The sequence below is a fragment of the Ambystoma mexicanum genome, chromosome 9 (genome assembly GCF_040938575.1).
Source record: "Ambystoma mexicanum isolate Mex_15411 chromosome 9, UKY_AmexF1_1, whole genome shotgun sequence".
NCBI classification, from domain to species: Eukaryota; Metazoa; Chordata; class Amphibia; order Caudata; family Ambystomatidae; genus Ambystoma; species Ambystoma mexicanum.
In genome coordinates this window covers 263174144-263188030 of record NC_090931.1, presented here as the reverse complement: position 1 = coordinate 263188030, position 13887 = coordinate 263174144, and the positions used below count along the sequence as shown (strand labels likewise).

Below are 13887 nucleotides of genomic sequence, written 5' to 3'. Positions count from 1 at the left end.
CAATTTAACAGCAGTAAGCAATGTGGGTACAGGGGAGACAACCTGGCCCCCACATGTAAACCTATATGTTCTTACCCTTTGAGCATGGAAGCTTTCAATCAATTGATTAAATGTAGGGCAAAGGTGCTGATCTTTAACCACAAATATGTGAACCACAGGTGAAAAAATACTAGAAGTCGTAGATATTTGCACATATCCGAGTTTCATTTTTGAACAACATCTCAACATTGCCACAGCCACATCAGACGGCAATACAGGACAATTTAAAATGACTATGTGGGTTTCTGGTGTAAGAAACTCATGGTGGCAACAGTAAAGACAGACACAAGTGATCACAGTTCAAGGGAGTTTATTAAACTGTATAAATGGGTGAGAAAACGCCTAATCTAAACCTAAAACTAAGATGAGAGAAAGCTACGACCATCAAAAAATAATAAGACAGTCCTAGTGGCCTCTTGTCAAATAAAAAGGGCCTATACAAAAAAAACTATTGCCAATCCTTACCGCTAAGTTACAAATTAGTGTGGGATAATGTTCATCAGAAAAGAAAAAAGTGTTTACAAAATGGTAAATCAGGATGTTATAACTGGGGTCTCCTTCCCACGTTTTTAGCACGGGACAAGATGGGACTCTCAAGCACATCACACTCCTGGGCTTCTCCAGCACGAGTTTACAGTTCATTTCCAAAATATCAGGGCCTTCAGTGGCCAAGTCTCTTTTACACCAAGTCTCTTGCCTCAGAGGACCTGATGTACTATAAACAACAAACAAAAAGTTCCTTTCAGTTATCTTCCCATCAGTTGATTTCCCTTCACCCGTGGATCCCCCTCAACTGGGCTCCGATCATTTTGCAACGTTGACCTCCTTCAGTCAGGTTCATGACAGCCTTTTGTTCAAGATCTCAGCAACTTGTAACATTCAAGAGTCTCTATGTCTTTTCAAACAACCGTTCATTGCGGACATCCCTCTGGCGGGTTAACGGTTGTCGACACAATGTTACGTTTTGCTCTCATTCAGGGGCATCCCGTCACCGGGTTCACATTTGACAGTTTCACAGTTCAATCATTTGCAGCACCTTGCAGGATTCACTTCCCTTAGCTCCTTCTAGCCCCCAATCAGGCTTTCAACATTTATCATTCATATAGTGTTTTCACTCATAAAGGCGCACACGCCTGTTTCACAATGTCACAACTTTGGTAATTGGTTAAGGACTTTCGATTATACAAGGGATTTTGGCTTGACCCTTGTATGCCCACCTTAACTCTTTAGGTCGGCCTTTCCTACGGCCTCTTATTAATGTACCGTTCACAAGAAAAGGGGACCAGCCAGAGTCTTTTGAATAGACGCCCATGTGGCGTTGGACCCCTTTGCAGCTGGTCTTTCCTTGGGCTTTAAAAAAGTTCACTAGCACACACATTCTTTGTTCTTAAGAAGTTGACGTTTGCAACCTTCACTCAACACCGTCTGGTTTACTATCGGTTCTCCTTCCGACTCACCAGCTGTGCTGACGACCTTGTTGTTTCTTGTCTCTGGAGTCAAGGACGGTACCACGGTTGCAAGCGCACCGCCCCACCTCGGTTATCAGTGCGGGAGGGTCCTGTGTACCGTTGGCGCCTGTTACACCACATGTCAGCTGTAGCTATCAGCCTTATGATTCCTACCACGGAAGCTTCGCGGGCTTGGGTTGAAAAGGGCAAGGGCACTTCCCTCCTTGTAGTCCAATGCAGTCTTGCCACCTTTCTTCTACGTTTGAACTGCCGTCCTGGAATAGCTGCTTTCTCGTGCATTTGTCCTTGCTCCAAGTGTGCTCTATGGGGAGGAGAAAGGGCTGTCAGGTGTGTGTAATTATTTGCAATGGCCTGAATCTGCCTGACTCATGTGTCATGTGTTGGGACATGTCAGGTAAACTGTTTTGTTGTTAGTTCATTTTCTGTCATGGTGTGAGAATTTTTTTGTGTCGGAAAAGGGAAGGAGGTCGCTTTTCTAAGTATCCTATGGGGTAGGATGGGGAAAAGTTGCCATAAGGAAGGGGTTGGTTGGTTAACTCAGAAAGGTGAGCTTTGTAGGGTTTGTGAATTCAATTGGGGAGATTGTGGATCGTGGGAAGGGTAGTGTTTTGTCACAACAGATTGGGAGTTTGGGATATAATAATCAAAGGGACGTGGAGAAGAATGACTGGGAGTATTCGGGTACGCAATGGGAAAACAGGGATTCTGGGAGATGTAGTTGCCTAGTGCAGCAGGATTTGCGTTCCTAGGGGATTTACCATATATGGAGGGGTCGTTGGATTTGGGCAAGGGAGATTCATTGGGTGGAAAGGAGGTAGATGCGATACAGCCTACAAAAGCTTCAGGGATTTCGTCCTCCTCTCCTTCTCCGGTATACTACTGTGCCTCACCTGGGGTATTCCCCCCCCCCAAGCAAAACCCCGGGCTCTCCTACCCAGGTTGTCCTTCCTTGCTCGTCCACCCTGACGGTTGGGATCTGAGAGCGCCAGCCCTTCCCTGCCCACCAGACTAAGGGATTCTTGAGTTCTACTTGGGAAACTACCCTCAGGTTTCACACACTGGGCATCTGATCCCCCTGTCAGCCTACATTATGCTGTCCACTTTATATGTTGTGGCTCCCTGGAATATGGCACCTAGACATCTGTGGATTGAGGGAAAAGGGGTATAAACCCGGCGTAATTTATTGCAGGACAATGATGCTGTCCTTTAATAGTCCTGTCACTGGGTGACACCTTGGGTCTTTCAATCCTCTTAGTCTGTATTGTAACTGAGGGGGAGAGGATGGGGGGGGGGTGAATGCTCTATGCTGGTCACTTCTCTTTGTACTATTTGGGTCTTTAATGTTTAATAATGCAGTTGGTTGGTGAGGACCTAGAAACTGACATGTGAAGCTCTTAGACCAATGGTTGATACGTGTTCTTATCCCAAATTCAGAATTCCGGAGTTTAGACATCTGAGTTTGGTAACTGCTGGCTGGGAGGGTGAATGGGGTTGGGGCACTTTATGTTTGTAACTGATGCAGAGTTCAATATGTTAAATGCTTATTCAAACAAATTGGCCGGGATATTTACCTATAGATCTTAATTATATGGAGGGGGGACTGGTTTGTTGTCCATGTTGTTGACACTTTGGGGGTTTCTGATTGGGGTGGGCATTACCAAAAGAGGGTTTTGCGTTTTCTTTCTCCTCAACCTTTGTGTTCTTGGTGTAAACTCTTCCCTTAATCACTCTACATTTTAAGCTGATTTTGAAATTATGGCTAGTGTGAAATAGGATATTCACATTATTTCATGGAACGTTAATGGTGTCAACAATCCGGTTAAAAGAAAGTTGACCCTTACACATCTAAATACAATACTGGCACACATTGCCTTTTTATGGGTGACACACCTCAATCAGATTGAGACCACTAAGCTTTACAGGAGTTGGGTAGGCCAGGTGTATGGCTCTTCCTTTAATTCATGTTCAAGAGGGTTGGCAATCTTGATAAGGAAGAGTTTGCCCATAGATGTTGTTTCTCAGCACAATGACAAGAAGGGGAGAGTGATTGCATGAAGCACTCAAATACAAGGGACCCCGATGACACTATGCAATATATATGCACCCACACTGAGTGATGGGTCTTTCTTTCATACCGTGGCTCAAGTCTTTCAAGACAGGAGATCAATTAATATGATTCTAGGTGGCGAATTTAATGATGTAGTTGACCCCCTTTGGGAGAGGAGTATTACGTGTGCAGTAAGAGCTAATCTTCAGCAAAAGGTGTCTTTAACTGATCTTTTATCAGAACATAATTTAGTGGATGTATGGTGACTGGGGCATGCGACTGACAGAGATTATAGTTTTTACTCAGGGGCCCATGATACCTATTTCAGAAGTGAGGGCAGTCGGCCGGCCGGCCAGGCCACGAACAATTATTTAGAGAACAGTATTACATGTATTCACATAGCTGATTACGCTCCAGCAGAGGTGACCATTTTCCTGCAGTTTAATATTCATAGGAACAACTTTTGGAAGTTAAACACCTATATTGTTGAAGATAAAGAGATGCTGAAGAGGAGTGCACCTGAGGCACAATGCTTTATAGACACAAACCTTAATGGAGAAGTGGAAATGAGGCCAGTTTGGGAAGCCTTTAAATGTAACATAAGATCGGCTGCTGGTTGGTCTTTCAAGCAAGAGATGCAGGGTCAAGTATGAGAACATTAAAGCTTTGGCGATGAAGATTTAAGATCTCGAGAGTACAGTCAGGCTATCACTGGATGAAGATAAAAACAGATCTAAGACAGGTCAAACATGAATGAAACACATTTTTTTCAGAAAGGGCACAATATACATAGTTTCATACTAGATGTACATACTATTAGGGTGAAGAGAAATGTGACAGGTTGCTAGTACATCGTCTATGTACATTAGAAGGATAGAGTCATCTGGGCAATTACAAAAGATTTTGGGGGTCTGACGTTTGATCCAAAGGAGATTAATGAAGAATTTCAGGCATTTTATCAGAAGCTCTACGAGTCACAGGAAGGAATGTCCGACTTCTTGGATGATCTTAATTTACCATTGCTGACTGACCAGGAGAAGGCGAGCTTGGATGAAGAGTTCTCATACGAGGAGCTGAAGAAATCGGTATACAGCTTGAATGTAGGCAGATGACCTGGACGGAGGGTCTTCCTATGGAATTTTATATGATTATGCCAGACTCTGTGTTTAAATTGATGGGAGATAGGTTCAAGGCCTTGAAAGAACATGGAGTTCTCCCACAAACCACACGTCATGCAATTATTTCAGTCATTCAGAAGACGGATAAGACCCCCACAATACCTGGGAGTTACAGGCCTATCAACACAGATAATAAAGTATTGGCAAAAACATTAACTAGATGATTTGGAAGATATCTTGCCGAGACTGGTGGATCCAAACCAATGAGGGTTTGTGAAGGGCAGACAAGATGCTATGAACATGCAGAAACATCTTCAGACGATTACGGAGGTGAGCGAGCAGGATCAAGGTGCCGTGGTCCTGTCCCTAGATGCTGAGAAGGCAATTGACAGGATTGAGTGGAGCTACCTTTTTGACGTCATGAAAAGTTTGGATTTTGGAGACAACTTTTTATGCTGGGTGAAGTTGCTGTACTGACCCCACCGCAGCTGTATCGACTAACAGCCTCTGCTCTGGTGTTATTAGATTGGAGAAAGGAACTCGGCATGTAAGCCCACCATCGCCTTTATTATTCGTGTGGGCAATGGAGCAACTAGCAGCTGCCATTAGGAGAGACGAGAGGTTTGTAGGAGTCAACTATGGAGGTGTCTGTCAAAAACTATGGTTGTATACTGATGACCTGCTGCTAGTCCTTAGAGATCTTGATAGTTCCTTACCAGCTTTAATGAGCCAAATCGAAAGTTTCAGACACTTGTCGGGTTTCAAGATAAATTGGTCTAAGTCTGATGCTATGCCAGCATCGAAGTTTTGCATGATGTCAGACTAGACCACCTTGGATTTCCATTGGTATTCGTACAGTATGAAATACTTGGGCATAAGGCTGACTCGTGATGTGGACAAAATTATGAAGGAAAATATGGTGATATCAAAGTTGTGGTCTGACCCGGAGAGATGGAAGCTGCTCAACTTGTTGCTGTCAGGGAAGATTAACAGTTTAAAGATGAACAGCACACCCAAGGTTAACTATGTCCTTAGTATGAGTCCCCTATTTCCAAATAAAAGTGTATGGAATAATATAGACAGGCTCTTACATGAGTTTTTAATCGGGCAATAAACCGCTTCGCATTAAGTATTTGTATTTTGTTTATTTGTATAGCTGTGAAAGTTACAATTGCCAGAGGAGAAGGGAGGCTTGTGTGTGCCTGACATTTCAGCATACCATCTGCCATTTGCTGGCAGACATATTACACCTTTTTTTAAGGGATGAACCGATGAATGGGCATGTGAAGAAGCTAGAAAGAATGGCCCACTTACACCGAGGGCAATTTTGTTGACAAAAACTACCCAAGCTTGTCTTTCCACACCATTGATGGAATATCTGCGGGCAGTTTGGAAGAAGTTTTCACCGTCATTAGTTAGTGACCCCTACCGCCAGTTAGATTCCTCCATTTGGTTTAACCCTATTATTAAGGATGGGAATGGGATGCTATTCTGGCCATAGTGGTTTTTAGGAGGTGTCAGGTGGATTGGGAATCTGTTGGTTTCATGGGAGATGGCTTACATTTAACCATCTGAAGCAAGGAAAGACTATACTTAACTATACATATAGTGATTACTGTGTTCTTAAAAGAACAATCTCCACATTGGGGGAGTTGGAGAGTACTAACATTGGTGAAGTTATCTTAAAAATGGACAATGAAGATCATCAAGCCTCAAAATGATATAAACTGATTATATCCACCAAGCAGAATAACTCAAAATTGTTAGACGCGTGGTGACAGAGGTTAGACGGAGAAATGTCTGTCGCCTGTTGGGCGAACATCTGTAGAAATGTTGCTCTTTCCTCCGAGTTTCTGTGAAAGGTCAAGGCAGATTAAAGCCCTGCATAGGGTCTATTGGATGCCTGAACGTGGCCTCTCAGATTCAGATGAATGCTGGGGATGTACACGTAGATCTGGCACTCTGGAACACAAGCTCTGGGAGTGAAACAAGGGGAGGGTATTTTGGGGTGAACTGATGTGGATCTTCAACAAGGCCCTGAGAGTGTCATTGTATTATGAATTTAAACATTAATATTTGGCGAGGACACGCTATTAGAGGACCTATCTTGTTCCCAGAAAAGGTGATTATTCAGAGCAGCCTTGATGCTAAGAAGTTAATTTTACGTAATTAGAAATCTCTCACCCATCAAGAGGTGTGTCTATGTGTGCTTGGAGGAGATGCACAAGCTTTCACTCATGAAGAGAGTCGTGTTTGGAAGTCAGAAGAAGCCTACATTGTTCGGTGAAATATAAGAGATTTTTTGACTTATTTTAACTGGACTACAGGTCTTATTTTGTAAGTTGTAGTATAGGTTGAGGGGTAAGAGGGAGGGGATGGAGATATTTGGAAGAGTTTATAACATGATTTGTTATAATGTGAATTAAAAAAAACATTGCCAAGTCCAAAGGAGGTCTTCAACCGAAGGTTGTGGCCTTTGCAGCACAAATAAAAAAAGTTATTACAAATACAGAACATTTTATTTGCAGCCCTTGCTTAAAATGTATAGCGGAAACATCGCCTGTTGCCTATTATGTGTTGCTGAAACTAATTGTGTGTACATTCATTGGGCAAAAGTATAGGGTCAACTTTGGAGTACTCTTAACTTGCCAAACAGGGTCCCAGCAACTATAATTCGTTATGAGCTGGGTCTCCGTTCTCTCTGATCACTTGACGATTGGAAATCGTTGCTACTTTATGGAGAAATTGAAAATCCCCTTCTCACTCTCTTTTTGTCAGTCTGCACGAGATAATGAACAATCATTCTTGTGCGACACTTGACAAATGGTTAGTTTACTGCAACAAGATTCTTGATATACTAAACATGACTGTATCCGAACTCCTCACTAACCCGCCTGCAGTAAAAATAATACATGGAATTCAGACTGGATCAAGACACGAGGTCCGATTACAAATTATAAACCTTTTATGAATTCTTCTTTGTCACAAAATGCCCTTAAGAAAGATTATGGGCACGACCTCTGACCTGTACACTCCGAGCAGATTCACAGAGGTCTATATATCACACCTAAACACCTTCCTGGACCAAGTTGCTCTCATCAATCCCAAGGTAATAAGAGCTTAGCAAGGCCATCAGAACTGGTTTAACGAAGCGCTGATCAATCTTGAAATAACGGAGACCATAACCATGTTTTTCCTAGACTCTGGTGTTTTAGGAGGGTGGGGCGAGGGGGTATTAGCAATTGATAAAACGGCTCCACTGCCGTGGGAACGAGAATGCAGGTGATCCAGCAAAAGCCAATAAGTGCACCTTGCTCCATTGGCTCGCCACGTCTGCTCCTCCCCTCACAAGCTGTAGCGTGTGCGACAAGAAGTCAGACGAATGCTACACGCCCCTTGTCAGTCAGTTGTTTCTTTTTAAAACACCAATCTCCACTCCTGTGCAGTAAATGAGACAGGACAGGACTCCGCTTATGTTTTTGCCAGGTGCAATAGTGTCCAAGAACTCAAGTGAAGTTACAGTCATCCCCTCGGCTTGAGGGGGGTCAAGCCCAGATTGGCTCGCTCATCTCCAAGTGTGAAAAACAACCTATGAGAAGGAATCTGCTATCACATAATAATAATAATAATAATAATAATTTGTCCTTTATATATAGCATGGCATAGATAAGGCAGCAGTAACTACAATTCAAGGCACAGCACATCACTATGCCAATTATTTCATTATTTGCCACCTCAGCAGTTTAAACGGAAACTCTTTCATCAAGTCCAGATTTCTCTAAAATTTTAAAAACAATGCTTTCTTTTGAATAAAAAATTAAATAACCATCACCTCACCACCCCCAACACCAAACTGAATTCATAAAATGTCATACAATTGTTATTAGCATTAAATTCATACCTCAGAATCAGAAATGGACACTCGATTCGACTCTATTGTTGGCCTTCGTACAATTCTTGGAGAGATGTGCGGCGAAGGTCCCGTTGCATAAGGTCCCTGGCCGGTAGCGTTGGTAGACGGCACATAGCTTCCTGTTGATCGTTCCTGAAGCGAGAACTTCCTGTTCGAAAGGACGGGCCTCATTTCCCCCTTCTGGTAAGTGTCCATGAGTCCAGCATCTGCAGAGCACTGGGAAGGGGAATGGTTTCTCAACATGGCGTCCATGCTGACTCCCTGCCTCTGCAAACGTTGCCTCTGAGATAGTGCTTCTTGTACACCTGCATTGCTAGCTCCAGGCCCCAGAGCAACATCCATGGCAGCGACTCTCTCTGCTAGGTCAGTCTGAGTGTCTGTGCATGTGTCGGAGAGCACATCCATGGTGTCACCCTGAGAGGCTTCAGGAGAGAGTGACGGGTTTAAAATCCTGTGATGGCCCAGCGATAGCAGACTCTACAGCTTGAGCAACAGTCATTCAAAAAGAGGTCTAGAAAAAGAGAGAAAGGACAACATGTATGGTGTATCACAAATGTGCAAGGTATGCTGTTTTATTTCCCTAATCCTTTCAATGCCAGACTCAGCAGCGACCCACACTGGCCTAAATTCAACAATTCCTAATGAAGATTAGGGTGTGCACATACCTCCATAGGCAAAACGGGACATTTGTTATTTTTTTGGTTTTCCAATATGCATATGTCCTAAAAGCTTTCAAACGTTAAATGACATGCACGTACATTGTTAAGTGTTATTCGGAGGTATACATATAACCACCAAAATATAAAAGCACACACCTCCGCGCAAGAGACCACAACATTCTATATCTAATCATTTTGAACACACTTTCCAAATAAAAAGAATTGCTGATGCCCATTACTTTAACATGCTCGAGTTAAAGAGCAACTGCATCCAGATGATACGTTTTAAATGACTTCCTTGAAAAAGACACCTCAGGGAGTTTTTTTGAAGCTTGCACTAAAACACACTCAGGGGTCCCTTCTTAGAGCCATAATACTAATTTGTATACAACCAGCTGAAAAGAATTGCAGCACCCAAATGTTGCCCTCTCATCTATACTCTATGCGATACACTAAAAATAGTCTAGTACTACTCACAGCTGCACACTGCGTTCTTGCGTAATCTCTAAATAGGAAGAGTACTATTTATTTTTTACTTTCACTGTTCTTTCTTCTGCTTATGAATTGTACAGTCTTCAAGGTTGTTGAGGGTTGCTTTGACTTGTTTTTTGCTTCCTTGCTACCTATGTATTATGTTGTCCCAATACAAACTGTTAATAAAAAATAAAAATAAAACACTTGTATGTTAAAAACCCACAATGCCGTTTTCAGGAATTTATATGAACCAGCAATACACCTCGTAGTTGAAAATTACCCAAATCCTACCCATGAGGACCGACCACTCGTTTCATCTTAATGGTGGAATGACAAGCATCCAGCACTGTGTATGGATGTGAATGTAACACACTAGAGAGGTGGCTAAGATTCCCTGTGCAGTTTTTAAAATACGAGTTTGGAAATAACTATGTCTGTGGTTTCTAAACATGCTCTTTCCAGTGCACAGGGAATCTCAGCCTACATTTACATTCATTGGAAAGGTGGGGGGGATACTTATTCCTGCCACTACTTCCGGCATAATACACAGGCGACTGTGCTTTCCTATTCATCTCACCCAGCGGGCATATGCTATCACGGATGGATAACTGTAATTCGACCTACGATAGGGCCCAATGTGGAAGAAAGACACAACCTCAAGACTCTGTCTACGCCACATCCAATAGACTTCTGGACAACGGACAAGAATACACCCATAAATTGATAATTTGTTACATCCCTCTATGTACAATCTGTTAAGGCGAAATGGACCGCCCACAACACATGAAGGCAAACACATCAGGGTGCTGGCCCTACCTGAAGGACATACCCAGCCTGGCACCTTTCAAAAGCGCTCTGAAGCCACGCTTAGCCACTGGGTCATTCATCACTGAATCAGACAATGCCTAGACCAGATCCACCACTAAGAAAAGGGACTGGACCCGCCAACCAATGATTGGATGACACCAAGTAGGTGAAGATAGGATGAAACTGACTCCCACATCAACTTCCAGCTCTAGCACCCACCTCAAGGGTTGTATCTTTAAGAAACAATTACTCTATTCACGCTGACAAAATGGTTGGAAGGCAATATGCGGGTGCATTACAAAATCCCTAATTAAGTAGATACATAAACAATAGAATTCCTGCAAAAATGACGTTGCAAGTCACTTCTGAGTTTTATGACCACATAGAGGCACTTAGTCTCCAGCGTCTCCCTCTGTATGGACAAGGAACTCCTCAGTGACTTGCAAAATCGTTAAAACACATTGTTGTGCGTACTTTACCTGAAATATAGAGACATTCCGAGGGGTGGGCGTCATGCTATCTTTTGAACCAGGAAATACATTTGTGTTGAAAGAACAGCCCTAAAAGGAGGTAAGGTTATCTTTTTTAAAGTGCAGACTGAGCTCAGGAGATGTGCTTCTCCTAATGTGGCTTCCAAGAAAGGCATGTACAGGTGTGGACAATATTAATCATATAGTCTTCACTTTGAAGGTGGTTGACCAAATATCTATATATTCAATGAATATATAGATGAAAAGGGGACGTTATGGGGACGTTATGGTTAAGTTAAACTAATGAAAACCTATGAAATTAAATGGAAAAATATTGATACAGGAACGTTATGGTTGATGGTTAAAACCGAAAAACCTCAGAAATTTGCCATTTGTGGTAAGCTAAGGAACCATATCTCGCGCCAGCACCGTGCACTGCTAAGACCAACACCCAAGACAAAGATGACATCACAAATGTCATTGATGACATCACTGATGACATCACATGTGAAATTAATTTTGATGAAGTCACTACAAGGGGTTGTGTTTATAATGTTGGTAACAAGATGTCAGGGGTGATTGTGTAAAGTTAAACATGTAATAACTAGCTACAATTCAAGACTTACTACACATTTAAACAATACATATGAAGACCACAATGCATACAAATCAGAGGCACATACAGGGAAACTAAAGTAAGGAAGAAAGAAACAGCATCATCCGAAAATGTTAATAGCATTAAAGTTTATCTTCTTGTATACAAATGAAATGTGTGTTTGAGGCCTTCTATTGCCCCATGTATGTGCACCATGAGCTGAGACCAAACCCTAAGGAAAGTCCTTTAAGAACCTATGAGGTTAACGTCTAGATATACAGCACCTTTTGAATTTTAATATTCTGACTATCAGAGTACAAAACCACCTGGCCTAGATATTTCAGTGAACAAAAATAAGTGGGCCAGATATGTGATGTCATCAGTGATGTCCTCGGTATTAGTCTTAGCAGTGCACAGTGGTGGCGCGAGTTATGGTTGCTTAGCTTACCATAACTGGCAAATTTCTGAGGCTTTTCGGATTTACCTGTACCCATAATGTCCCTGTAACAACATCTTTTCATTGAATTTCATAGGTTTTTACTAGTGCAACTTAACCATAACGTCCCTTTAACAAAGTGTCTTCATTAATTTCATAGGTTTTTATTGGTGCAACTTGACCTTAATGTCTCTTTAACAGTTTTTTTCAGAGAATTCCATTGGTTTTTACCAGTGCATGCTATTTTCTCACAACTTACTAATATCATACTTACCCCAATATAGCAACGTTTGTGTCAATTTACAATATTTCACCTTAAAACTCTCCCATTTCTCCAACTTCTAGCATCATTTTTAACACTTCTATACTTTTTCCACAGTTTTTGCTTCCGTTGATGTCTGTGAACGTCTGACGTCACTATGGACCTTCCGGACAGTGCCACGTGACCATACATAGACTCAATACGTTTTTCCAACATTTCCATTACGATTTTGTGTTATGCTAATGGGAATAATGTGGCGTTCATCCTCCGTTCCAGGGAATGGAACGGGGGATAACTGCCCGGCAGCCCAGGTTATTGGCCAAATGGTAGTGTGTCTGTGTACGCTCTGATGCCTGCGGGCTTCGGCGCGTTATAAATAAATAAACAAGGAGGGCTCTGGACTATTATCCTCCATTGCAGCCCCTGCAATGGCGGATAAAGGCCACTAGCACCCCAGGTTCCCAAAGAGGGAACCGGGGTGCTAAAAAATAGAGTGCGGTGTCCCGCTGTAGGAAGGAAAATCCTTTTCCAAGATGGCCAACATGGAAAAAGAAGGCAGGGCTCAGGACGGAGACCCTCTTCCCCTTCCATGGCAGCCCAGGAATCTGCAGTGAAATATTTCCTGGAAAACAAAATCCTAATACGAAACAAGTGCTTGTGGTTTTGTGGGTAAGCATCTGCACTGGGGACATGACAACCTGAGTAAAATCCTGTTAGCCAAATACTGGAGCAAGCTTGCCAACCTCAAAGAAACCCAAGGGGTTGCCGTCCGCCCTCTGAAAAAAGTTACGCTGTCCACCCACATGTGTCCTTTACTTGTTCCCTGAAAAGTAGCCATAATCAGGGGAAAATAAGTGCACCCCAGTGTCCAGGATTGAAACCTCTCTTGCCATATGCTTGGCCAGTAATCATGACTTTCTTGCCCTCTCACAATTTCCCCTCCGTACTCCCATAGCGGGCTTTCGACAATACTCTGCTATATAAACATAATTTGAAAAGCACACATACCATAGCGTCATTCAAATATATAAATACTTATAGAACTATGTTAGGTCAAAAGTGCACATTTCTGGGGGGTTTCGGTTTTACTTGTAACCATAACGTCCCTTTAACAACATTTTTTCACAGAATTTATTAGGCGTTTGTTAGTGCAATTTAACCATAACGTCCTTTAACAACATTTTTCACTGAATGTCAGCGCACCCTAATTTGCTACAACTTCCTAACATAATACTTACCCCCAATATAGCAGTATTTTCGTCAGATCTAGAAAAGTTTCACCTTAAAACTGTGCCATCACCCCACCTCCGAGCAGAACATTTTTAACACTTCTATTAACTTTCTGCAACTTTTTGCACCGTTTTTTGTTTGCCGACGTTCACGAACTTCTGACGTCACTGCAGACTTTCCAGACAGTGGCACGTGACCACGTTTGCGGCGTGATGACGTGTTTGCGAACTGGTACGTACTTTGCGAACCGGTCTGTGCTTCACAGTTAGAAACTGGATTTTCAGCTGATCTAGGAAGTTTCAAGCAGAAAATGTACCCTTGCACAGCTCCTAAACCTATTCTTACTGATTTGACATCTGCAAACCAGG

At 42.5% G+C, this 13887-nt stretch overlaps 1 protein-coding gene across 3 annotated transcripts in view; it reads right to left on the bottom strand.

Moving 5' to 3' along the window:
- The window catches only part of LOC138487944 (calcium/calmodulin-dependent protein kinase kinase 1-like), a 1547719-nt gene that overhangs the window by 1048105 nt on the left and 485727 nt on the right, over positions 1–13887 (bottom strand). For all 3 annotated transcript variants that reach the window (XM_069614593.1, XM_069614594.1, XM_069614595.1), the window contains one exon: positions 8575–9097. In XM_069614593.1, coding sequence (XP_069470694.1) covers positions 8575–8991 — 417 coding nt within the window. In that variant the 5' untranslated portion in view covers positions 8992–9097. The remainder of the gene's footprint in view (positions 1–8574; positions 9098–13887) is intronic.